The following is a 26,302-nucleotide window of genomic DNA, read 5'->3' on the forward strand; positions in this document are numbered from 1 at the left end:
GTTTTATAAGTATTTACAGATTGGTGTCTTTGCTTTATATACGTATTATTTTTAGTTACTAAATAAACCATCCTTTAATTATGATGAATGTTTTAATATACATTTAATTTTGTTTTTGTTAATTCTACATCCACTAATGCAAATATACCCATTGTAATCTTCACAGTTTTATGAAATAAATATAGGCCTATATACAATTTCAAAATCTGTCAAAAAAAAAAATGCGTTACTCTTTTTCTGTTCTTTAAGAGTTGTTTTTTTCTGTTTCTTTATCAGAGTAGCCTAGTTACAGAACATTTTACAATGCATTTTTGAATATGGGCACTTGACTGTAATGTGGGGGGAAACAAGTACATTTGAAACAGGTTTAGATCAACCATTTAGGACACAGCCATAGTATTTATTTGACGTCTCAGACAAAACAACGTTCCACTAATAAATGTAAAGTTGAGATTTATCTGTTTTTGTTTTTTTTTTTCAAACGAGCATGTTAAAAAGGAGAAACAGACATAATATCTGTGCTCTTAAAGGAATAGTCACGCTTAAGTGCCATCAACCGCATCTGCAGCATACATTTTGAGTCATATCTCAGTTTAGGAAAGCAAACATCAGTCTGAGGCGGCAGTTATGCACTTACAGTGGATGTCTAATGGGCAAATGTGCAATGTAACTGCATTTCTGTATGTGCGTTTAGAATTGCTTTTACAAACTGAGACATGAATCGAGCCACAGATGCTGTCCAAACAGCTGAACTAACTAGTATTTAACCCGGATATTAACATGAATAGTTATTCAAGCTTTTGACCGTGAGGTAAAAAACATTTGTTACACAGACGCAGGACAATGTACATATTCACTCATTTGTACACATTCAATAGACACTAAATCCTCTTACACAGGAAGTCAAACAGTTACATTTCTGCATAACCAGTCTGCCAGATTATATAGCCAACGACACATTGGTAAGACTATGTGCAGAAAATGTGACATTAAGTACTATATTAATATAATGCAACAGATTTCACCAGAAAGTGTCAATAAACAGCACAACCATGAAATGACATCAGATTGTTGCTTGGCATGGCAGAGTGAATTAAAAGGCACAGTCATGTTTTTTTCAGCAGTTCTGCTGATATTTGTTGGTGAAGCATTTGGATGAAGCTGAAAAACTACTAACACATCCATATATTCATAGAAGACAACTAGTGACATCTGGGACGACCCACTTTAAAATGATTAAATGAGAGTAGGCCTACTTGTGTTACAAAAGTGTGTCCATAGTTGTCAGGAATGCCAGCAGAGGTCCTACTGATCAGCCAAATGTTGTGCTTTCTTTCCTCACAAACTTTCTGTCTGTTACACAGCTGACCATTTCAAAGCCATATCTGTAGACATGTGCTACAAACCAGGGGTCCTCAAATCTTGCCCTGGAGGGCCAATGCCCTGATCAAACACACATTAGCAAGCTAATCAAGGTCTTCAGAATCACAGGTAGGCAAATTTGATCAGGGTTTTAGCTAAACTCTGCAGGGTTGTGGCCCTCCGGATTTGAAGAACCCTGGTCTAGACGGACAAAACTATTAAAAATGACTTCTTTGCGGGGGTCGGAGATTGCATTTGGTTGAAAACAATCTTTTCTCAGGCAGTGTCCATAGCAACTAGACATTCTGTTCTCTCATAAACAGCACCTGCGGAACAGAAGAAAGGGTTACTAAAGAACAATGGCACTTTTTGAGATTGAGATGTTAAAGGTGTGCATTGCCATACCATTTTGCATCACAGTTTCCACTTTATCGACAGTTTTCTCTGAAAAATAGGAATAAAGATGATACAATACTAGTGGGAATAAAGTGGGAGTTTTTCCATAAAGCGTATTATTTAGAGGATCTTCAAGTCATGGACATAACTAGTCTAATAAACCATTTAGCAAAGAATGATGGGATATTGTGAGGTGAAGGACACTCAATCTTAAGTGCTTTCATTCATGCAGAGTGTGTGGGTTTGGGTCAATGTGTCAGAGTACCTGTTTTGTGCTGAATATCACTACTGTCTGAGGTCGTCTCTGCTGCAAATCATTAAAAATAAAATAAATGATAACAATGAAGAAGTGTTCGATAAATTAACTTTCTAAATGATCAATTCATTATTTTAATAGCACTCAACTAGCAAACCATCAATCATGAAGCAGCAGCACTGTTACAACTTTAAATCCTTGGTACCAGCTATCTCTCTTTTTTCACTTGCCCTATCTTATTAATGTCTCATGCCATCTATTTCTCTTTCTTACGTTCTCACCTCTTTTTAAGCGTCGACGGGCAAGTTTAATCTGGTCTTGCAGAATCTGGACCCAGTCTCTAGGGCCAGGAAGCTTCTCAATTCCATTGGCAGTGCAATACTTTTCTGTGAAAACTATACACACAGAAAAAAAAATTACAGATTTAAAAGATTATATATACACATTTTATTACAGATTTTATATACAGTGGAGATACACTTCAACTGTGAGTGACGAAATCTAAAACAAAAATCCAGAATCCATTGTATGATTTTTAAATAATTAATTTGCATTTTATTGCATGACATAAGTATTTGATTACCTACCAACCAGTAAGAATTCCGGCTCTCACAGACCTGTTAGTTTTTCTTTAAGAAGCCCTCCTGTTCTCCACTCATTACCTGTATTAACTGCACCTGTTTGAACTCATTACCTGTATAAAACACACCTGTCCACACACTCAATCAAACAGACTCCAACCTCTCCACAATGGCCAAGACCAGACAGCTGTGTAAGGACATCAGGGATAAAATTGTAGACCTGCACAAGGAAGGGATGGGCTACAGGACAATAGGCAAGCAGCTTGGTGAGAAGGCAACAACTCTTGGCGCAATCATTTTATTAGAAAATGGAAGAAGTTCAAGATTATGTCAATCTCCCTCGGTCTGGGGCACCATGCAAGATCTCACCTCGTGGGGCATCAGGGATCATGAGGAAGGTGAGGGATCAGCCCAGAACTACACGGCAGGACCTGGTCAATGACCGAAAGAGAGCTGGGACCACAGTCTCAAAGAAAACCATTACTAACACCCTACGCCGTCATGGATTAAAATCCTGCAGCGCACGCAAGGCCCCCCTGCTCAAGCCAGCGCATGTCCAGGCCCATCTGAAGTTTGCCAATGACCATCTGGATGATCCAGAGGAGGAATGGGAGAAGGTCATGTGGTCTGATGAGACAAAAATAGAGCTTTTTGGTCTAAACTCCACTCGCCTTGTTTGGAGGAAGAAGAAGGACGAGTACAACCCCAAGAACACCATCCCAACCGTGAAGCATGGAGGTGGAAACATCATTCTTTGGAGATGCTTTACTGCAAAGGGGACAGGATGACTGCACCGTATTGAAGGGAGGATGATGGGGCCATGTATCGCGAGATCTTGGCCAACAACCTCCTTCCCTCAGTTAGAGCATTGAAGAAGGGTTGTGGCTGGGTCTTCCAGCATGACAACGACCCGAAACACACAGCCAGGGCAACTAAGAAGTGGGTCCGTAAGAAGCATCTCAAGGTCCTGGAGTGGCCTAGCCAGTCTCCAGACCTGAACCCAATAGAAAATCTTTGGAGGGAGCTGAAAGTCTGTATTGCCCAGCGACAGCCCCGAAACCTGAAGGATCTGGAGAAGGTCTGTATGGAGGAGTGGGCTAAAATCTCTGCTGCAGTGTGTGCAAACCTGGTCAAGGACTACAGGAAACTGATGATCTCTGTAATTGCAAACAAAGGTTTCTGTACCAAATATTAAGTTCTGCTTTTCTGATGTATCAAATAGTTACGTCATGCAATAAAATGCAAATTAATGACTTAAAAATCATACAATGTGATTTTCTGGATTTTTGTTTTAGATTCCGTCACTCACAGTTGAAGAGTACCTGATAAATATTACAGACTTCTACATGCTTTGTAAGTGGGCAAACCTGCAAAATTGGCAGTGTATCAAATACTTGTTCTCTCCACTGTACATACATGCATACATACACTCACAGGCCACTTTATTAGGTACGCCTGTTCAACTGCTCATTAATGCAAATATTTAATCAGCTAATCACATGGTAGCAACTCAAAGCATTTAGGCATGTAGACATAGTCAAGACAATCTGCTGAGCTGACAGAAAGTCAACATTAACTGAAAGTCATACGTTACAACCAAGGTATGCCGAAGAGCATCTCTGAATGCACAACACGTCAGATGGGCTATAGCAGCAGAAGACCACACCAGGTGCCACTCCTGTCAGCTTAAAACAGGAAACTGAGGATATTGGACAATAGATAATTTGGAAAAACATTGCCTGGTCTGATGAGTCTCAATTTCTGTTGCTACATTCAGATGGTAGGGTCAGAATTTGGCATAAACAATATGAAAGCATGGATCCATCCTGCCTTGTATCAACAGTTCAGGCTGCTGGTGGTGTAATGGGGGATATTTTCTTGGCACACTTTGGGCCTTTAGTAGCATCGTTTGAACGGCATAGCCTACCTGAGTATTGTTGCTGACCATGTCCATCTCTTCATGAGCACAGCGTACCCCTCTTCTGATGGCTACAAAGCTCAAATCACCTCAATTTGTTGAACATGACAATGAGTTGACTATACTCAAATGGCCTCCACAGTCACCAGATCTCAATCCAATAGAGCACCTTTGAGATGTGGTGGAACAGGAGATTCGCATCATGGATGTGCAGCCAACAAATCTGCAGCAGCCGTGTGATGCTATCATGCCCAAATAGAACAAAATTTCTGAGGACTGTTTCCAGCACCTTGTTGAATCTATGCCACGAAGAATTAAGGCAGTTCTGAAGGCAAAAGGGAGTCTAAACCGCTAGCAAGGTGTATCTAATAAACCCAGCAAGCAATAGCTGTCATTTCACGGTTAACTATAGACCCGATAGAGTCTGACTATGAGTAACCCACTTCTAGCCAAAACAATTTTGAATTTGGATGTTTTTGCCAAAATAACTTGTGAGATGTATGATATTCCATTATGTAAGCAAAGTCAACAGTGATTACAAGGTGTTTGGTTTCGTTTCTAGTCTATTCTTGTGCTATGGTTAGACGTCCATTACATTTTCTCTGACAGCCCAAATTTTGCCTTGTTTTAGCCTAGATGTCAGGGCTGTGTTTGGAGGGCCATTCGATGTCTTTTAAATGCAGAATTGCTTGCTGGGAAGTGGCCGGTAAATGAAAATGAATATATATTTAACCATTTTTGTAGGTCTGACAGTGATTTTAGTGTATTTATGACGTCAGTTCACACAAAAGTGCTAGTAGAGTAACTACAGGTGTCATTTTGAAAATTGTATTAGAAGTTGTATCACTTAAAACAAACGTGTGCACCACATGGTTTGATATTGAATTATCTAATTCAATTACATTTTTAAGGCTTAAGTGTCGAAAATACACATTTTTTTGGAGCTACCGTATAAATTCATCATAATGATCTCGTCTAAACTGATGTTGAGTAAATGATTTATTTTCACACACCTTTAATAGCTCCAACTATGTTTTGATCGAGTCCTTTCCTGGTGTCATTCAGACCTCTCTTCCTCTTGCCGTTGGGCAGTGAGTTTGCCAGCGTGGTGTCATCAAAGAACGCACACACCAGTTTCCTGAAGAGCAGGCTGCCAGAACGTGTGTAGTTCAGTAAGATAGAGTCCAACTGTGCTTTAGGAATAAATACGTCATAATCCTCGGCCAACTGCACCTCCGGCTGGGAGAGACAGACGGGCGGGATATTAATTAAGAAATTAATACACACTCATACACTGTAATCATTCCACATTTGCACCTTTAGTCGGCTGAGACCAAAATAGAAGATATATAGTAAAAAACAATCATTTCTATACGCATACATTACTTATACTCACTTATACACACACTTGTCAGAATAAACAAATAGCCTAGAGAATTGTAAAACCATACTTATGCACTCATCCCTTCATTTTCTATAGCATTTATAGAAAGACATGGCCATTAATCTAATGGGTGCAAACATGGTCCAAAATAAAAACTTGCCAAGAGTAAAAATGTGGTTTGGCAAGTAAATAACTAAATAGCTGGGTCCTTCTTTAAAAACAAGTGAAAAAAGTGAAACGTACAATTGAATTCAGAGTCTAAGAACTAAATTATATTTTCTGAAGAAAATTTGAGAGATGCTTTCCAGCATAATTCATAATATTTAATTTTAAAAAATTGAAATCATGCAAAATACATGTTTAATATATACATATTAGGTATAACTTTCATAATAATATATTTGATTAAAATTATATTAAAAAAAAAAAAAAAAAAATAAACAAGAACATAATGTTGATGAATATCTTAGATTTTAGATTGCCAATTCTGCTCTTGTCCTGCCAACAAAAACGGTTTTAAACAAAACCACAGCAGAATCAAACAACAATATTGTGTTTGGTTTTTTAATTAATCCCTGTGTTTGAATGAATCGACTAAGAAAGTGATTCAATAAGTCTTTCATATAGAGACAGTAGCTGCATCCGAAATCGCATACTTCCCTACTATATAGTAGGCGAAAAACAGTATGTGACAAAAGAAGTGTGTCTGAATTCATAGTATACAATAAAGAGTAGGCAAAAAGTACTGGATGACTGAATTCTGATTCTGATTCTGAATTGTGCATTGACACTTAACTATCCCATGAGGCCACGGGAGAGGATTTATGAATGACAGTGAAGCGACGTAATTGACGCTGGTAGGCTGGTAGTTTGTCCAGATTACATTCATACTACACACATTAAAGGGCACGTTAGTAATATGCGCCTATAGGCGGGTGCACAACGCACATACACTCGGCTTATTACACACACAGGGACGCACAGCAGCACACAAACATTTTTAAATATTAAAAATAAAAGTATTCCTCTCTGGAGAAGCGTTCAGTTGTTCCGCTCGCAAATTCTGGCATGTAAATATGGAGCAGGCGCAACTAGCTTTTAAAGGGAATGGGAGACGAGACTCTGATTGGTTTATTGCATGTTACCCCCAAAACACACCCATGACTCATTAAGAGACTAGGTTCAACCCTTTTGGACTATGCGCCTGGCCCACAGACCATTTTTTTCCGTCGTTAAAGTGGCAAAAGTGGATTCGGACATGCCCTTAGTGCACCTGCGCCATGCGCTTCAGACCATTGCTCAGATCGTTAAAATAGGGCCCTTAGCCTTCTTGAAGTGTGTTATTATATTATATTATATTATATTATATTATATTATATTATATTATATTATATTATATTATATTATATTATATTATATTATATTATATTATATTATATTATATTATATTATATTATATTATATTATATTATATTATATTATATTACATTACAAGTAACGTATTCCCAGTGGTGTACCTCTGTGGTGCTTTGGCCTCTGGTGACGCTGTAGTGAGAGGGAGGTGTCTTCACACTGGGAATGGGATCTGGGATAAATGTTGCCACTGTGGAAGGCATGTCCTCTCTGGACTGATTACACTCATTGACAGTATCAACCTCAGCAGGTTGCGACGGAGGTGTGCTTTTTTTAGTGGCCGTGGCCAGAAGTGACACTCTGTGACCTGGCCTTCTCTTTCGAGTCCTCCTCCTGGAGATGGAGGCTCGGGACGAGGAAAGCGAGACCTGGGAGCCCGGTTTGTCCTGGGTCCCTGAGAATAAAGCACAACACAAGTCAATGCAGCTGTATGTGCGTTCAGATGAATTTGAGGGTGGTTATGTATGATTTACCTCTCTGAGTCTGGATTAGTTTCCTCATGGTACGTAACTCCAGCAGAATGGCCTGCAGGGTGCTCTTGCAGTTACACATACAGCAGCTGGGCTCAGTTGCCATGGCAGCAGGCGCAGGGGGCAAGGCCATGTCTGAATCAGAACACAGATGCATCGCCAACACAACGGCCATCACTGAGGATGTCTAACACCCAGAGGCTCCAAGCACCCGGCACAAAAGCCACCTGACTTGCTGACTCCAGTGTGGGTGCGCCATACTGACAAGTGAAGGAGTTATTGTGTCTTTTTGTGTGTACAGAAGAAAGACATTACGTGTTTGCTGTGTTATCCAAAGCTGTCTAGACACTTGCTGCTGCGGTGCCAGACAGTTCATCTTTCTGTAGCCAACAGTCACATAATACAACTTGCCCTGGAAAGAATCCCAAAGGGGGTTCATGTAATATCTTCCTGTTTTCCTATCTGAAGTCACTAAAGGGATAGTTCACCCTGAAATGAAAATAAAGACATCTTTCACTCACCCTGTTGTTGTTCCAATGCCGTATGTCCTTCTATCTTTTTCGGACCTCAAAAGCAGAAATTCAAAAATGAGTCCTGCACGCGCTCCTTCCTATAATGGCAGTGAATGGCGACCAGGCTAAAACATAACAAAAATTATGCAAAAGTATCAAGCAATGATACAGTGAGACGCATGCCATATATGGAAAGTGTTCAGGAGGCATACTATAAGGTTTTGCAAGAAAGTAACCGTATTATTAAGTCAAAATACTAAAGTTTCTTTCTCACAAAATCTTATAGTATGCCTCCTGAACACTTTCCATATATGGCGCACTGTATCATTGCGTGATACTTTTGTATATTTTTTGTAATGTTTTAGCCTGGTCGCTATTCACTGCCATTATAGGAAGGAGCGCGTATAGGACTATTTTTAAAATTTCTGCTTTTGAGGTACAAAAAAGATAGAAGGACATAGGGCATTGAAACAACAGCAGGGTGAGTAAAAGATGACTTCATTTTCATTTCAGGGTGAACTATCCCTTTAAGAAGAAGCATAATGCCAACTTCAGTTTTCTACATGAAGTAACCACAAGTGTTGGTCATTATATTAACCCTTGACATCCACAAAGTATTCTTTTTTTCTTAATTTTGAATTCCCAGGCAGTGCATGAACTAATAAAATGTTTACCTTGAATGCAATGCAAGTTGCTTTTGATAAAAATGTCTGCTAAATGCATACATGTAAATGTTATAATTTAAAGCAAACTTCTTTTTACTGTGATAAGTTTGCCTGAAAATGTGCTAGTAAATAAATAAATAAATATTTAAAATAAATGCCACCTTTTTTTGATCATTGAAATTCACGATGCAATGAAATTCATACATTTTTATGTGTAACTTTAAAGGGATAGTTTACCCAAAATGAAAGATTTGTCATATTTACTGACCCTCAAGTTGTTTCAAATGAGTTACTTTATTCTATTGAACACAAAAGACATTTTAACCCTTAAACACATACATATATTTTTTTTCTGCACAACAATAATTGAATCTTTGATGACTGAAAAAGTGCAATTGACCTTTATTCCACAACGTGGTAATGTCTGATACACAATGATGAAGTGACGTTTCACTCATAGTTACCGCAGGCAGAAAACAAAAAAATAGGAAGTTTCATCAGCAAAACTTGAAATGTCTCAGTGATTTACTGCAGAGCAAGAACTGAACGCAGTCAAATATTAGTTTCACTGTCAATTAATGGTGGATCTGGTGAAGAAGCTGTCAGCGATCAAAATATTGATTTTGAAGATGTTGAAAATATTATTTTTTGAGAATATGTTTGAGATGGCGAATGCTGAATGTACTTGGAAATTAGCTCTGATTAGGACAGTGATGATGGTATAGAACATCTGCTCAAACTGAACCCTTCCAAGCTCCAAAAGGTAACAGAATATGCTTTATTTTATTCTTCTGTAATTGTTACTCTAATATCGGGAGAGTTTTATATTATTGCAAGAGGTAGAGATCCATCCGTGTGGGAAAAAAATACTATGGCTCAACAACTGTCTGGTTACCAACATTCTTCAAAATGAGGGTCAGTAAATGATGACAACATTTTTATTTTTGGGTGAACTATCCCTGTCCAAATACTTTTTGGGGCCACTATAAATATCATCGTGTAATATACATACCTAAACATGGCTTGGTTTTGCATTTGACATTGATTTTGCTCAAACAAATCTTCTGAAGATTACAAAATCTCTGCATTACTTAGAGACTCACCATTAGCTTTCAAGTGGTTCAGTATCCTCTGGGTTTTGGAGCGTGTGCCGTACTGCCCGTGAGTCAGAGGCTGGACTGAGCTCCAGCCGTCCTGGAGATGTTCAGGGGCCGGGCTCTGTGCCACGGGCAGGCTGAGAGCCTCTTCCTGAGGCTCTTGTTTCAGGGTTTCTCCCTCTCGTCCAACTCGCTGGTACACTCGTCCTGTCTTGTCACTCAGCAAGCGCATCATGCCTGTTATCTGTTTCTTTATCTCCATCCCTTCATCACCTAACCAGACTGAGAGACACAGTTAACACACAGAGCCTGAACACAGTCATGAAGTATGTGATGAACGATAGCTACCTTCACTCTCAGAAGCTGCTTCTCCCTCAGTGTCATTCTGGTCTACATCATCCATTTCATGGCTAAAGTCTAAATGAATCAGAGAAGAGTTTTTGTTTTAGACTTTTATTATTGTTTTTTTTTTACTATTATCTATTTACACACAAAAAATAGCTGCGTTAAAAACAACCCAAGTTGGGTTGAAAATTTACAAACCCAGCATTTGGGTTGTTTTAACCCAGCGGTTGGGTTATTAAAAAAATAAACATTTATTAAATTGCTTCTTAATAAATGTTCACCTTTTTGATAATTATTTTTGCCTCTAGTAATTATGTGTCTGATTTTTAATTTCCAACCTATTTTGGGTTAATTTTAAGCCAGCCATATAGTAATTTTGAAACAATAGTTGGGTTAAATAAAACTGCCCAGCATATTGGACAAATATTTATCTCAAGCGCTGGGTTTGTCCATTTTTAACCCAACTTGGGTTGTTTTTAACCCAGCTTTTTTTTAAGAGTCCATCCATCCATCCATCCATCCATCCATCCATCTATCTATCTGACTGTAAACTAAATTTCAAATTTGATTAATGGCCAAAATTTGGGGTCCACAGCTATACATAACAGATATGCATAAATATATATGAAAATACACTCTAAAAAATGCTGGGTTTAATATAACCCAAGTTGGGTTGAAAATGGACTAACCCAGCAATTGGATTGTTTTAACCCAGCGGTTGGGTTAAATGTTTGCTTAAAACAACCCAAATGCTTTGTTAAAACAACCCAATTGCTGGGTTAGTCCATTTTCAACCCAACTTGGGTTATTTATAACCCAGCATTTTTTTTAGAGTGTAATATCATAAACATGCAATGAAAATTGACATAAATCTATCTGGCTGGTATACACACTATATAAGCGCAATTATTTCGATTTTTAAGTTTTATTTTTATTATTGGTTTGTTTCATCCATCTCCCATTCATACAGAGCTGAGAATAAACATCACACAAAGTGAAAATAAATGATATACTGTACATGAATGGTATAAAATACAAATTTGTTATATATATCACAATGTTATGATACAGCTGAGTTTAGATCAGAGATCAAACAAATTTAATGAACAAGGGAAAATAAAAGCATTCACATAAAACATTGAGTTCTCTAGGACATTAAACATGAAAACAAAAAAATCAATTTCAACAGAAAGTGGCATTTCAGCAAGTCCTACAGTAAATTCATTTAAATAAAACCAAAACACAAAAAGGTTGTATTAGCTGTTAAAAAAGTGCATGTAGGATTAAAACGTCTTAAATAGTTTTAGATTAAGTGCAGCAGGCTGTGATGTCACTCGTCACAGCAGCTGTATGCGTGACGTATGTGCGGTGCAGATGTGATGAAGTGATGCTGCAGGACCACCTGTAGCTGCGTGACTGTGAAGAGCTTCATCCAGACCATCATCACATTCACGCAGCACACAGACCTGTATTATATTCTATCACGCTTGAAGAAGAGCACATGGACAGACTAAATGCATCAGAAGACGACTATATTTGACTATGAACGCTGCTGAAAAACACGCGATTAAATCTAACAAAGAATCCCAATGACTCAAACAGAATGAAGCGCCTGACATTGTGATGAAGCGAGAGCAGGACAATGAGGGAATGATAGATTCTCACACAGGTGCATTCCAGAGTGCTGACGTAACGCCTCCGATGGGCTCTATTGTCTGCTGTCGTCTCACAGGACTGAATGTCCGCTTACCTGCATCATTCACCAGTTTAAAGCTCTGAGATTTCCTGCTCCGCTTCCTCTCCACAAACTCCATTTTAAGGGCAGAGCGGTGAAGCGGCAGAATCCAGCCCAGCTCATCAGCACACAGGCTCTTTAATCACTGACAAACTCATTAAGTCCAGCTGATGATGAGTGAAGCGAACCTGAGCTTTAATAATAATCGCGCGTCTCTCTGGACTGATGATGATGATGGTGGTGAGGAGGAGGAGGAGGAGGAGGATGGACAAGACGCGTTTACATTCTCCTGTGGGTCTGCTCGTTTATGATGTAAATAAATAAACCTCTTAATTCTTTCAGAATTCGTCACGTCTATTCCTTTGCGCCACCTGATGGTCGCTAATATTTTTGGGGCGCAAATATGATGGTCCAGACTTAGACAGACTGGAGGAAAACGACACAGTCACTGGAATTCTGTTGAAGAAACTTTCAGTTTTGTCAGTCTGTGATTATACTCTCACAAAAGAGCAATGCGTGGAAAAAGTGAACTTTTTTCTTTTTTATATAGGCTATATATATTATATTTGTTTATACAAATAGCTAATGAATGAGAGATAATAGACAACAAAGAAAAAAATATACGAATATATTCAATATTTTAATTTAAAACATAAAGGAGCCTAAAATGTATCGATTTAAAATTATCACCATAAGCTATATTGAACAATTGTTGTTTAATTAACGAGCAATATATATATATTATATTAACTTTGAATGTTAAATATATAAATAAATATATTAATACATTATATATATATATATATATATTTATAGTTTAGTTATTTATTTAAGGTGACATATATATAATATTATAAGTTAATTAACTAGCAATATAAGTATATATATAATATAATATTATTATAAGTTAATTAACTAGCAATATAAGTATATATATAATATATATATATATTAACTTTGAATGTTAAATATATTAATAAATATATAAATATATGAACAAATAAATTACAAAAATATATCCAACATTCAAAGTTAATATATATATATAGTTTAATTATTTATTTTAGATGACATATTTTATGTATGTGTATATATATATATATATATATAGATGTGCTGGTCATATAATTTGAATATCATCAAAAAGATTATTTATTTCACTAATTCCATTCAAAAAGTGAAACTTGTATATTACATTCATTCATTACACACAGACTGATATATTTCAAATGTTTATTTCTTTTAATTTTGATGATTATAACTGACAACTAAGGAAAATCCCAAATTCAGTATCTCAGAAAATTCTAATATTACTTAAGACCAATACAAAGAAAGAATTTTTTAGAAATCTTGGCCAACTGAAAAGTATGAACATGAAAAGTATGAGCATGTACAGCACGCAATACTTAGTTGGGGCTCCTTTTGCCTGAATTACTGCAGCAATGCAGCGTGGCATGGAGTCGATCAGTCTGTGGCTCTGCTCAGGTGTTATGAGAGCCCAGGTTGCTCTGATAGTGGCCTTCAGCTCTTCTGCATTGTTGGGTCTGGCATATCGCATCTTCCTCTTCCCAATAGCCCATAGATTTTCTATGGGGTTTTGGTCAGGCGAGTTTGCTGGCCAATTAAGAACAGGGATACCATGGTCCTTAAACCAGATACTGGTTGCTTTGGCACTGTGTGCAGGTGCCAAGTCCTGTTGGAAAATGAAATCTGCATCTCCATAAAGTTGGTCAGCAGCAGGAAGCATGAAGTGCTCTAAAACTTCCTGGTATACGGCGGCGTTGACCTTGGACCTCAGAAAACACAGTGGACCAACACCAGCAGATGACATGGCACCCCAAACCATCACGTGGAAACTTTACACTGGACCTCAAGCAACGTGGATTGTGTGCCTCTCCATTCTTCCTCCAGACTCTGGGACCCTGATTTCCAAAGGAAATGCAAAATTGACTTTGATCAGAGAACATAACTTTGGACCACTCAGCAGCAGTCCAGTCCTTTTTGTCTTTAGCCCAGGCGAGACGCTTCTGACGCTGTCTGTTGTTCAAGAGTGGCTTGACACAAGGAATGCGACAGCTGAAACCCATGTCTTGCATACGTCTGTGCGTGGTGGTTCTTGAAGCACTGACTCTATTTGTGTCTTGCCCTCCTTGTGCAAAGTGTCAATGGTCGTCTTTTGGACAACTGTCAAGTCAGCAGTCTTCCCCATGATTGTGTAGCCTACAGAACGAGAGACCATTTAAAGGCCTTTGCAGGTGTTTTGAGTTAATTAGCTGATTAGAGTGTGGCACCAGGTGTCTTCAATATTGAACCTTTTCACAATATTCAAATATAGAGATATTGAATTTGGTATTTTCCTTAGTTGTCAGTTATAGTCATCAAAATTAAAAGAAATAAACATTTGAAATATACCAGTCTGTGTGTAATGAATGAATATGATATACAAGTTTCACTTTTTGAATGGAATTAGTGAAATAAATCAACTTTTTGATGATATTCTAATTATATGATCAACACATGTATATACTGTACATACACACACACACACACAATGTAGCTATATATACAATGTGTGTATATTATAAACACAACATGTCACCTAAAATAACTAAACTATATTCAACATTCATGAGCTCTGTGATTGCATGAACTGAACAAACTTTTTTCAGCGTTAGTCTCGGATTTATCCACTAGATGGCAGTACTGACTGATTGATCTCCAGCAGCCAGCGACAGAGACGCACTGAACGGAAGTGTAAACTGCTTCCTGTTGGATGTTTATGTGATAAAGTGGCACATCTTTATGATACAATCGTAAGTATATTATAAACACAACATGTCACCTAAAATAACTAAACTATATTCAACATTCATGAGCTCTGTGATTGCATGAACTGAACAAACTTTTTTCAGCGTTAGTCTCGGATTTATCCACTAGATGGCAGTACTGACTCAGATTGATCTCCAGCAGCCAGCGACAGAGACGCACTGAACGGAAGTGTAAACTGCTTCCTGTTGGATGTTTATGTGATAAAGTGGCACATCTTTATGATACAATCGTAAGTATTTTTGCAATTTGTGAGTTATGGACATCCTCAAAGCAGAGATCGCGAGGAAAAGAAAGCTCATAGAGGACACAGATCTCGTAGACGTGAGTATCGACTGTTCTAGAAAGTTGTATAGCTCTGATCAGTTTACCCTTTACACCGTTGTGTTTATTACAGCTGTGTTAATGTTTATGCAGTTGTGTGCAGATGTGTGTAGTGATGTAACGTTACTCTTGCTGTTTCTCCAGGACTCAAAGAAATACTTCAAAAGAGCTGATCTCGCGCGTAAGGAAGAGGAAGAATATTATAGGAGATGTGGATACAAGGTACACGCTTCAGTTGTGAAAATAGACAATGTTACATCATGATACACACATCCAGTTACTTCCATTTTACTCATGTGGTTGAACACAGCTGGTCGAAAACACCTTTAATCACAATGTGTTTGTAATATAATTCGGACTTCTGATAATATCTTTATACCAGAGGTTTTCAGTCTTTTAGCTGCCATAGACCCCCGAATATTATCATCCTAAAATTTAAAAGACAGTTACACATTTTCATCTATAAAGACCCAATTTATACAGTGAAAAACGAATTATTTAAATATGTAAAATATTATTTAGGAAATATTGTTTCCATTGTTTTTTACTCAGTGTAGTTCTGTAATGTTAGATGTATTATTTAGATAAACTTTATTTATTATTTAAACTATTTTTAAAATGTATTTTAATACATGTGTTTATTTAGTTTAAGTACTATATACCTAGTACTTGTATTGCTCATTAATTAAACAACAATAGTTCACTACATTATTCTATGGTGATGTTGCTGGTTTATTTTAAATCGATACATTTTAGTCTCTTATTACTTAAAATATTGAATATTTCCATATATTTTAAATTTCCCCTATTCCCTTTTTGTATATTATCTCTCATTCATTTTATGTGTATAAACAAAATAAAGTTCTCTCTTTTTCAACACATTGCTCTTTTGTGGGATTATCTCAGACTGCCAAAACAGCTACATATTATTTTCATCTATAAAGACCCAACTTATTCAGTTAAAAATCTAATACTATAAATATGTGAAATATTATTACTTATATTTTTTACTCCAATTTACAAGACCATTTTATTTTTATTAATACTTTTTTATTTGCTTTTATTGTTATTTTTAGTTGTCATGTTCATTTTAGTTTACTTTTTAGTAATTTCATTTACCAGTATATATTATATATTGCTATTTAGGATTCTTTTATTTTTATTTCAGTTTTGCTTTAACTTAAACCTATTTCAGTCTATTGCCAAGGCAACGTTTCTCATTTTTGTTTAGTTTAAGTTTTTCAACTAATATTTATGTTTTATTGTATTTCAGCTTCATTTAAATTAACAAAATGTTTTTTTTAATAGTTTTAGTTAACCCAGCGACATTAGGTGGGTCGTTTACTTGCCTGTCAATCATCCACTGTAGCTTTAAAAGAATTGAACTGTCTTCCCATACTCACACATTCGCTCTTTCTCTCCTCCAGCAGTGTCTTCTGTCGGCTGTGTATCTCTGCTCATATTGTCTTTCCTGCTGTCTGTGTGTGTGTGTGTTCTGTGAGTTTAGGTTTCTAATGAGCAGCCTGTGAGACAGGTAGGGCTCAGGCAGACAGAATGCATGCTGCCAGAGAGAAATGTTTGACCGGGTTTCGGCATGACTGAACAACATTTGTGTGTTTAATTGCCTTTGCTCCCAGTGTTGCACAAGCTGGAGGCAGCACAACCCGAATTTTAAGCCCAGCCTGCATAATGATCACAATAAAATCGGTGCTTTATGTGACAAGGATGCCCACCCAGGAGCAAATCAAAGTTGTTTAAATTCTAGATCTCTTGCCTGCTCTTTCATTTGTGCAATGCTCTTTTTTTTTTTTTTTTAAACTTCCTATTCAGTTTTGATTTAGCAGTGCACTGCATGCATGGTGTGTTTAATTAAAATCAGTGTCAAGATACAGCTTCAGTATCAGAGCATGGCCGACAGGTTCATTATGGCAAGAGAGATATGTGATTCTTTGCTGTTTACCCATTGCATCTTGGGAGAATTATGTGCGCTCATACTTATACAAGATTAGAAGAAGATTTAATCAAATTTTAAAAATGCATTGCTGCATGATTATATGAAAAAGTATCTGTCTTTTGCTTTTTTTTTGGAAAATCTTGCCAGGATAGTTTTTCATTTTGTTGTTTATTAATTTATGATTATTATTTTGCAAGCTGCCCTTCTCAATCTCACATTTATATGATTTGCAGTGGAATCAGCCTGATGTAACCGTAATAAAATGGAAAAAAAGAGACTCTGTTTAAATGTTTTAGTATTTTCTTTTCAAGCTGGATAAGACTGAGGACGAGGAGCCTCCATCTACATCAGCCAATCCTGTGTTAGAACTTGAGCTCACGGAGGAGAAACTGCCAATGACGCTCTCTCGACAGGAGGTGGGTCAGCCAATCAGAGCTCACTGTATGTTACTCGTATAGTGTGCTTGTTTTCTTGTATTAATACTCAATCATCGGGCTGCGTGTAGGTGATCAGACGTCTGAGGGAACGAGGAGAGCCGGTCCGTCTGTTTGGTGAATCCGAATACGATGCTTTCCAGAGACTCCGTAAGATTGAAATTCTGGCGCCAGAAGTAAACAAGGTGAGAGCCATATGAATTTAGACGGATTGCTATCACACCCACCTTTCCTCTCGCCATCTTGACACTCTTGTCGTGTGTAGTGTTTGTTTGTTTACCAGGAAACCACATTGGATTTCCCTGCAAGAAAAAAAAAAGAAACATACTTTGCCAGTGCTTTCAAGAATATGGTACATTATATTACTCATTTACATACTTTTTATGGATTACCTTGTCTGTGTGTTTAGGGCCTGAGGAATGATCTGAAGGCTGCCATGGATAAGATTGATCAGCAGTATCTGAATGAGATTGTGGGTGGAGCAGAGGGTTCAGTTCTACTGGACACCCAACACGACCTCAAAGTGCATGAAGAACATACCACCATTGAGGAGCTGGAGGTAAACCCACACACACAGAGAATTCTCAACGTTAACTTAAACTCATTTATATATCATCCATATAGCAGGTCACTTCCAGAATCTGTAGAAAGGTGTCTGATTAGGAAAATTTAAATCATGGTCCCACCAGGTGGCACTATAGTCTTACATCTGAAATCTAATGTTCTTCATAATTGGAATAACAAGTAGACCATGGGGCGTTGTTTAGTCAAGTGCTTTTAGGAAATTACTGTCACTAAATAATTTTTATATTAAAAACGAAGAATAAAAATATAAGCTTGAGACTTTATTAATTTATAGTTTGTCAGTAACAGCAACTTCTAACTTATCTACACAAAGAATGCTTCAGGACACGACGGCATCCTCGTGCAGGTTAACAGGTTGCGAATGTGTTGTTAAATTACTGAAATATTAACCTAAAGTATCAGAGGCAGTGTTGCCAGATTGGGTGGACTATTTTCAGCCCAAAAGCTTGCCAAAACCCACCCAATCCAAGAAAAAAAAACACCCAAAATTGCTGAATAATAATGAGTTAATTTTATTGCCAAGGTTGATTAGCACCATTTTTATCTCCTTAAAACAAAACGATGATGACAACATAAAATCTAAAATAAATACATTTCCCTGTAAAACAGGGCAAATACATTAAAGGGGGGGTGAATCACTCAGTTTCAGTTTCATGTCAATCTTGAGTACCTATAGAGTAGTATTGCATCCTTCATATCTCCGAAAAGTCTTTAGTTTTGTTATATTTATAAAAGAAAGATACACTGTACCGAGTCTTTCCGAAAAAAAAACGAGCGGCTGGGGGCGTTTCGTGTGGGCGGAGCTAAAGAATGAAGAGCACGCGCAGCTGTTGCTTTGAGAGCGTCTGAAAGCTGTGACATCCTTAAACGTGAAGAAAAAAACTTTTTCCTATATAAACCATGGAGATCAATCAGATTTAGCCATACATATATGATCCAGAATCAGATCTAGAGGCTGAAATTGAACAGGATAAGTCTCAATGGAATGTACTGTAACTGTAACTTATATACTTGCTTAGCGGCTTGTCATATGCGAGTTTTACAACATTTGTGTGTGTTTACTCATGGTTTATGAGGATATAATTCGGTTTATGGACTATTATATGTGATTTAATGTTAGCAGTAGCAAGCGTAACGGTTTTGCACGTCAGACTAGTGCCTGTTTACTTAGAAAAACAATGGAATAGTAGCACATTTGAATGAACGAGTCGATAGCTAACAACACAAAGACATTTGAAGCAGTTTTACTCACCGCCTGCTTCCAACGCACGACTGTGAAGCTTAATCGCTGGGACTGCTCCATCTTTCAGCATTAGACGAGCTACAAATCCGGCGTCGAACTGGGCCTTGTTTATAAAACAATCGTCGCCGAAATGCATGGAACAAACAAAACACTTGCACAACTCCATTGCTGCTCCGGAAAAACAAACTCCTTCCACCGTCCCATTAACGCTGGGTTCTTTGGGAAGCTGAACATGGTTGTCTTGCCCCGACAACCACAAACACACATCTTTGGTGACATCGTGAAGTCCTGTGACTGCAGCGCAGCCGAGCAAAACGCTGATGGGCGTACTGCTTTTGCTCTCTCGCTTTGGTCTCGCTAAAATGTCCAAGTGGAAACCTCAATCAAGAAATTAACCGATGACTTTAACCCTCGGGAAAACATGCAGCATTTTCAAATGTCAACCGTAGTAATAAGCCAATTTATGTGCAAAAATTGCCCAATTTAAGTGATCTGAATAAGCTATGCAATTAGTACGCATTTCACACACGTTGATGCACACACCACAGCCAAAATGTTGATAGATAATGTACGACAATCCAAGAACAAAAAATGAACAACAAGAATGCGCTTACCTTTTTGTTGCGCTTTAACTTCAGACAGAACTACAGTACGTCTTTCGTGAAGTATATATTTATAGAACATAACGCACTTAGCACAGTCAAAATGGATTAATCGTTGATTCAAACCTCTTTCAGCAGCTGCTGGGGACAAGTATAGCGCTGTCTAGACGGTTTAAAAGTTGCATATGTCCTGATCATCAGGCCAGTGTGCACACAATGATGGACAGGAATCATAGTCCCATATTCGATTTCAATTCAAGTAATTCAACTGTGCTCTCAGAGTTAGTTATATTTATTAAGAGTCACAGTTGTCATCCACGTTTTGAGAGTTGGGTCACTCTCCCACTCTTTATTGTAGATACAGCTTACTATATATTTATGCCACTTTAGCATACAGTTTAGGACCCAAGACCAGTAGTGAAGAATGAAGACCAAGAGTCAGGAGTGCAATTCATTAAAGAAAAATGTACTGAAGAATAGTTTGCAGTTTCATCAGCAGAAGCCAGCTTCAAGTCTCACAAGGAGTTCGTAGGCCGCGCTCCCTCTACCAGATTTTCATACAATTTATCAACAGTTATACTTTTTTCAATCAGTGGTTCTATTGGTTAAGTAATATCATAACTAGGGATGGGCATTTTTGTCAATTTCTCATTTCGATCATCGATAGGTCTCAAAAACGAGTACTCGAGTAATTGGGGGCGGGGCATGTGCAGGGGGCGGGGCATGTCCGTCATTGAGATAATGAAAATACTGTTATGAAAATGGTTGTTGACAAATACAAACGTGACATGAAAACGGGTATATGAAAACATGAACATATAAAACAAAAAATAACTGCTAGATTATGATGCATAAATGTCTTTGAAAAAGAAACATCTTTATAAAATGACCGTCTCAAATAACCAAGTCAGTAATATCGAGCATTGCCTTTGAGCTGAAACTGTGAAATAACACCACCCTGCAGAGCTTGCTAGCTGGTTAATAAACTCAACCAAACGCACCCTATATCAATATTAATATGAGATTATTATGAACCTATAACGACATAAATCAACACAAAAGGACGTGAATGCGCACGTGAACTTCAGCGTGCTAGATTTTACAGCCGAAGGGTTTGAAACGGAACATTTTGAATGCGCTCTTCCCTTAACAACGCTGATACACGGACAACGAAAGCACACAGAAATATTTTATTAAAATCCTGTTCTCATTATAATGCTTTGACAGATTGACTCTGCACATCATGCACTTCATTTTATTATTCATGATCGAGCACTACAGACATCACTGCGCGTTTTCGAACTCATAGCGAAAAACCAACTTTAAATAAACTAGGTCTACTGTTAAAAAATACGAGAACAGTATAGCAGTGCTCCATTACTAATATCAATGATTCTGAGAAAGAAATAGCCTATCTGAAAAGAATATGACTGTCTCTAAACCATAATGTCGAGCATGAAATATGCGTTTGAGCTGAAACTGAAGAGAACAATGAACAACAGCCGGTATAACGGCAGCGCTTTTCTAGCTTATTAAGCTCAACCAAACGCTTCTTATATTAGATTAATCAGATATAGACAACATAAAAGTATCTTACAACGTGCATCTGCAGAAAAGGACGCGAATGCGCACATGAACTTCACGCGCTAGTCTGAGTGTTCTCGCTAGTTTCTCTGTGGATCAGCTGATACACGGGGAACTAAGCACAGATCATTTACAGCATTCTAATTTCCATCGTGTTTTCATTATAATGCTATGTAGGCTATGACAGATTGGCGCTGCACATCTTGCACTAACCATTTAATGATCTCATGATTCCAGACATCACTGCAGTGCACGCCTTTATTTCGCCGCGGTCTGGAGGCGTGCTGTAAAACGCTAACCAATCAGACCTCCGCAAAACGATGCAATAACCAATAAAAAAGAGACAAATATATTTTTTTCAGGGCGATCATCGTTCTCATGATCGATGATCGCTGTCACGTTCGAGTACTCGATTACTCGACCACTGTTGCCCATCCCTAATCATAACTGAAAAGAATAATTAAAAATCATTATAATAATATAGGAGGATAAATCTTGATTAATGCTTTGATTATACATTTAATTAGGATATAAATAGGTATATTGAAGCGGCAGTGGATTTCAGAATCCGCACCCTTCAACAGCTACAAGAATGATCACATCTACCTGCTGATCGCTGATTGGCTAAAAGTGTGTGCTCATCTGCGAAGTCAACACCAAAGCCAGCTGACTCTGTGGTGGGCGTGTGTTTAGTAAGGTCATGATGACTGATTTTATGGAGTATGCACACTTTTGTTTATTAACCAATTAGACTATAAAATTTAGATTTTGAAAACCGCCGACCTGACCCAAAACCAGCCCACCCACCCAAACCCGTTTTTACCCGCACAATCAAATTCAAAACTGCCCAATTGACAACAATCTGGTAACACTGATCAGAGGGCACTTGAAGCAAACCTTTTAGGTCAAAGGGAAATTTGGGAAACCCTGAACTAGTCTATCTACATTGATATGATAACTGGCTGCCTGGATACCAATGCTTTTATGATTGAAGTAACTGTATAATATAAGATTAAGCACATGTGTGATGCTAAATTAATAACCTTTATAAAACAGGTTCTGGGAGCATCTCTTGGCACTGATGATTTTAGAGACATGGACATCATAAACAAAGTACTGAGGGTATGTATTTTTTATTTACTGTGGTTTTACATTTGGGGGGAGGGGTGGGATGGATAGTTTAAATCTCGAACTGATTTTATAGCAATGCATTCAGACAATATTCTAATTTATTAATTATTTAAATTAGGAATATCAATTGACACAAATCGCCATGATCAATCGTGATTTAAAAATTAAAGGGTTAGTTCACCCAAAAATGAAAATTCTGTCATTAATTACTTGCCCTCTTGTCGTTGGACACCCGTAAGACCTCCGTTCATCTTCGGAACACAAATGAAGATATTTTAGTGTAAATCTGATGGCTCTGAAAGGCCTCCACTGGCAGAATGCACTGTGCACTCTCAAGACCCATAAAAGGTACTAAAGACGTCGTTACAAAGTCCATCTCACTACAGTGGTTCTACAATAACTTTATAAAGCGACGAGAATAGTTTTTGTGCGCAAAAAAACCCTAAATAACGACTTATATAGTGATGACCGATTTCAAAACACGGCATCATGAAGCTTCGAAGCGTTATGAATCAGCGAGTCGAATCATGATTCGGATCGCGTGTCAAACCGCCAAACTGCTGAAATCACGTGTCTTTGGCGATCCAAACCGCTGAATCGACTCTGATTCATAACGTTTCGAAGCTTCATGATGCTGTGTTTTGAAATCGTTTTTTTTTTGTGCACAAAAAATATTCTCGTCGCTTCATAAAGTTATTGTAGAACCACTGTAGTGAGATGGACTTTGTAATGACGTCTTTAGTACCTTTTATGTGTCTTGAGCGTGTAAAATGCATTGTGCCAATGGAGGCTTTTCTGAGCCCTCGGAGTTCAACTAAAATATCTTCATTTGTGTTCCAAAGATGAACGGAGGTCTTACGGGTGTCGAACGACATGAGAGTAAGTAATTAATGACAGAATTTTCATTTTTGGGTGAACTAAACCTTTAATGAGATGCATCTACCGTGGTGAGCCAGATTTTTTGGCTCAGCTCAATTTACTCTAAATAGGATAGTAGGATTGTAAAATGGATCGATGTGATGTATAATAATTTCATAAAATGATCCATAACGAATATGTTAAGAATAATGGATGACTTGTCATTTATTTATTAGAAAACATTTTCATGGTGGTGATGCGGCCGTGCCGCGATATGGATTTAACAGAATCAATTAGTCTTCTTACACTGTTGTTACCACACCTCAAGACATTCTAAGCGTAATTTTCTTCATAAATGTACATATTGTGCATATAACAGAAATTTTAAAGATTACGATAGGGTAGGCAATATTTTTCATAAACACTTTTTGTTATACTGATTGAAACTCTTTACATCCTGATAGCAATCAATAATAGAAGTGGTCTAGTAGAATAGTGGTCTAAATATTTAAAAATGTAAATCTATTCGTCCAACCATTACATTCGGTCCGGTAGACGTCACACGTCTTCAGCGTGTTCTTTAAGGCTATGCAGAGATGAAGGCGACATTCACCGAGCGCCACAAACAAACAGCAGGCACCTTTTAAATGTTCATTTTGCAAGTCAGAAATTATATTATCCTTTATTCATACTGCCTCAGTAATTAATGTCAAATTAGTGTTATTTACTTTATTTTATTTGCAGTCACACAGAAAACATCTCTGTAAAATGCAAAGAATGTTTATAAACCCTCTGGGGCTCCTCATTTGGGAGTCACACTTGTGTTCTTCGCGGTCAAAAGTGACTGATCCCCTGATTTTTCCTTGTGTCTGTTGCACACGTTTTGCGCATGAGCCAGCATGAACCTCAAAACTATGGACTCTAATGATGATCTTGCTTAATTGACAATTGATATGTTTTATCGATTTAAGGTGTTTACACCACACCGTTTTCAACTAAAAAGGAGAACTTTTTTTGCAATTTGGCCATTCATTTACATGACAATTAATCATTAACATCCCTAATTTATATATTAAGTTAATGATTTTATTTTGTGTCCTTGTATATACATTTTTTTTATAGTTCTTGCTGGGCGTGTGGGCTAAAGATCTAAACAGCCGAGAGGACCATGTGAAGCGTAGTGTCCAGGGCAAGCTCGCCAGTGCCACCCAAAAACAGACTGAATCTTATTTGGAACCTCTTTTCAGAAAACTACGCAAGAAGGTATGCTGTTCTACATACAACATATTATCAGAAATAGATTCACAAGACCTTTTGTTTAACTCATTGCGTCTTCTATATGTAGAATTTACCAGGAGACATTAAGGAGTCCATTACAGACATCATAAAGTTTATGTTGGAGAGGGAATATGTTAAGGTTTGTCTTGCTAATTACAATACTTTGAATTCAGTTTTTAATTAGTATATTTGTGAAGAAACCCGACTAACAGTCTCTGTACATGCAGGCAAATGATGCTTATCTGCAGATGGCTATAGGAAACGCTCCATGGCCCATCGGTGTGACCATGGTGGGTATTCACGCTCGTACTGGACGTGAGAAGATCTTCTCCAAACACGTCGCCCATGTGCTCAATGACGAGACCCAAAGGAAATACATTCAGGTCTGAAATGACAGTATGAATAGGAGTGTTATATTACATAGTGTTGTGTTGTTTTTTCAGGTCAGTGATCATCTTTTTTTTTTTCTCCATTTTTTTTTTTCAGGGGCTGAAAAGATTAATGACAATCTGTCAGAAACATTTCCCAACAGATCCCTCAAAGTGTGTGGAGTACAACGCTCTGTGACGTACACATCACAGCATTCAAAGTCATGTTGTAAATAACTTATTGATTGTAAATATACAGTCCTGAGAGATCTCTACAGCAGTGGTTTTCAATCCTGATACCCACCGCTTTGCACATTTTGTATGTCTCCTTTATTTAACACGCCTGATTTAGATCATCAGCTTGTTAGGTGAGAGTTCCATGATATGAACTGTATCAGATAAGAGGGACATACAAAATGTGCAGAGCGGTGGGTCCCTAGGGATTGAAAACACTACAGTGTTTTTTGTTTGTTTTTGTTTTTAAATAAAAGCTGATGTTACTGAAGTAATTTTTTCATTACATTCATTGTTTCTTTGCACATTAAAGGGGACCTATTATGCCCCTTTTTACAAGATGTATTATAAGTCTCAAGTGTCCCCCTGTCTGTAAAGTTTTAGCTCAGATCACTTAGTTGCCCATTTTTGAGTGGAAGGGAAAAATGCTGTTTTCGTTCATGTATCTTTAAATGCAAATGAGCTGCTGCTCTCCACCCTGCTTTTTTGTTGGATGCACCCATCTTGTGCATAGCCTGGCTCTGCCCTCCTACGTACTTCCGCTCAATTTTCATTTTCCTTCAGTATTCCCCCTCTGGTATTACGGTATATTCTGTTTTTTTCCGGTCAAATTTTAACCGGTCCAATCAGCGAACAGGGGCCTGTTTCAGAAAGGAGGTTAAGTGAAAACTCTGAGTATGTTAACCCTGAAATAAGGGAAACTCTGGGTTTTCTGTTTCAGAATGGGAGGTATGTCAAACCCGAGAA

At 37.7% G+C, this 26,302-nt stretch overlaps 2 protein-coding genes across 5 annotated transcripts; one reads left to right on the plus strand and one right to left on the minus strand.

Moving 5' to 3' along the window:
* Positions 1 to 246: 246 nt before the first annotated feature.
* bend7 (BEN domain containing 7) lies at positions 247 to 12,498 on the minus strand. Its single transcript, XM_079824763.1, has 10 exons — positions 12,150 to 12,498; positions 10,403 to 10,471; positions 10,061 to 10,336; positions 7,784 to 7,915; positions 7,415 to 7,704; positions 5,527 to 5,752; positions 2,296 to 2,409; positions 2,024 to 2,065; positions 1,768 to 1,806; positions 247 to 1,688 (listed from the first exon to the last, which is right to left on the minus strand). The coding sequence occupies exons 1-10, from the start codon at positions 12,211 to 12,213 to the stop codon at positions 1,639 to 1,641; spliced, it is 1,302 nt and encodes a 433-aa protein (XP_079680889.1). The 5' UTR covers positions 12,214 to 12,498; the 3' UTR covers positions 247 to 1,638.
* Positions 12,499 to 14,854: 2,356 nt separating this feature from the next.
* prpf18 (PRP18 pre-mRNA processing factor 18 homolog (yeast)) lies at positions 14,855 to 25,899 on the plus strand. Of its 4 annotated transcripts, none has more exons than XM_079826038.1 (12): positions 14,876 to 14,947; positions 15,047 to 15,284; positions 15,429 to 15,506; positions 16,792 to 16,818; positions 17,550 to 17,654; positions 17,744 to 17,857; positions 18,082 to 18,231; positions 22,743 to 22,808; positions 24,798 to 24,938; positions 25,021 to 25,092; positions 25,181 to 25,336; positions 25,440 to 25,899. In XM_079826038.1, the coding sequence occupies exons 2-12, from the start codon at positions 15,219 to 15,221 to the stop codon at positions 25,518 to 25,520; spliced, it is 1,056 nt and encodes a 351-aa protein (XP_079682164.1). In that variant the 5' UTR covers positions 14,876 to 14,947; positions 15,047 to 15,218; the 3' UTR covers positions 25,521 to 25,899. The 4 variants fall into 4 exon arrangements, with proteins under 4 accessions (XP_079682165.1, XP_079682164.1, XP_079682163.1 ...); XM_079826037.1 differs by having other exon boundaries at positions 15,072 to 15,284; XM_079826039.1 differs by lacking the exon at positions 16,792 to 16,818 and having other exon boundaries at positions 14,855 to 14,947; positions 25,440 to 25,839.
* Positions 25,900 to 26,302: the final 403 nt, after the last annotated feature.

The sequence above is a fragment of the Gobio gobio genome, assembly GCF_949357685.1.
Source record: "Gobio gobio genome assembly, chromosome: 9".
Taxonomy (NCBI): Eukaryota; Metazoa; Chordata; class Actinopteri; order Cypriniformes; family Gobionidae; genus Gobio; species Gobio gobio.

Coding starts and splice junctions, on each gene's coding strand:
- bend7 (XM_079824763.1), bottom strand. CDS start 12,213: ATGGAGTTTGTGGAGAGGAAGCGGAGCAGGAAATCTCAGAGCTTTAAA. Junction 5,753..7,414: donor GAGGCCAAAGCACCACAGAG/GTACACCACTGG, acceptor TGTCTCTCCCAG/CCGGAGGTGCAGTTGGCCGA. Junction 1,689..1,767: donor GGAAACTGTGATGCAAAATG/GTATGGCAATGC, acceptor TCTGTTCCGCAG/GTGCTGTTTATGAGAGAACA.
- prpf18 (XM_079826038.1), top strand. CDS start 15,219: ATGGACATCCTCAAAGCAGAGATCGCGAGGAAAAGAAAGCTCATAGAG. Junction 22,809..24,797: donor TCATAAACAAAGTACTGAGG/GTATGTATTTTT, acceptor TTTTTTTTATAG/TTCTTGCTGGGCGTGTGGGC. Junction 25,337..25,439: donor CCCAAAGGAAATACATTCAG/GTCTGAAATGAC, acceptor TTTTTTTTTCAG/GGGCTGAAAAGATTAATGAC.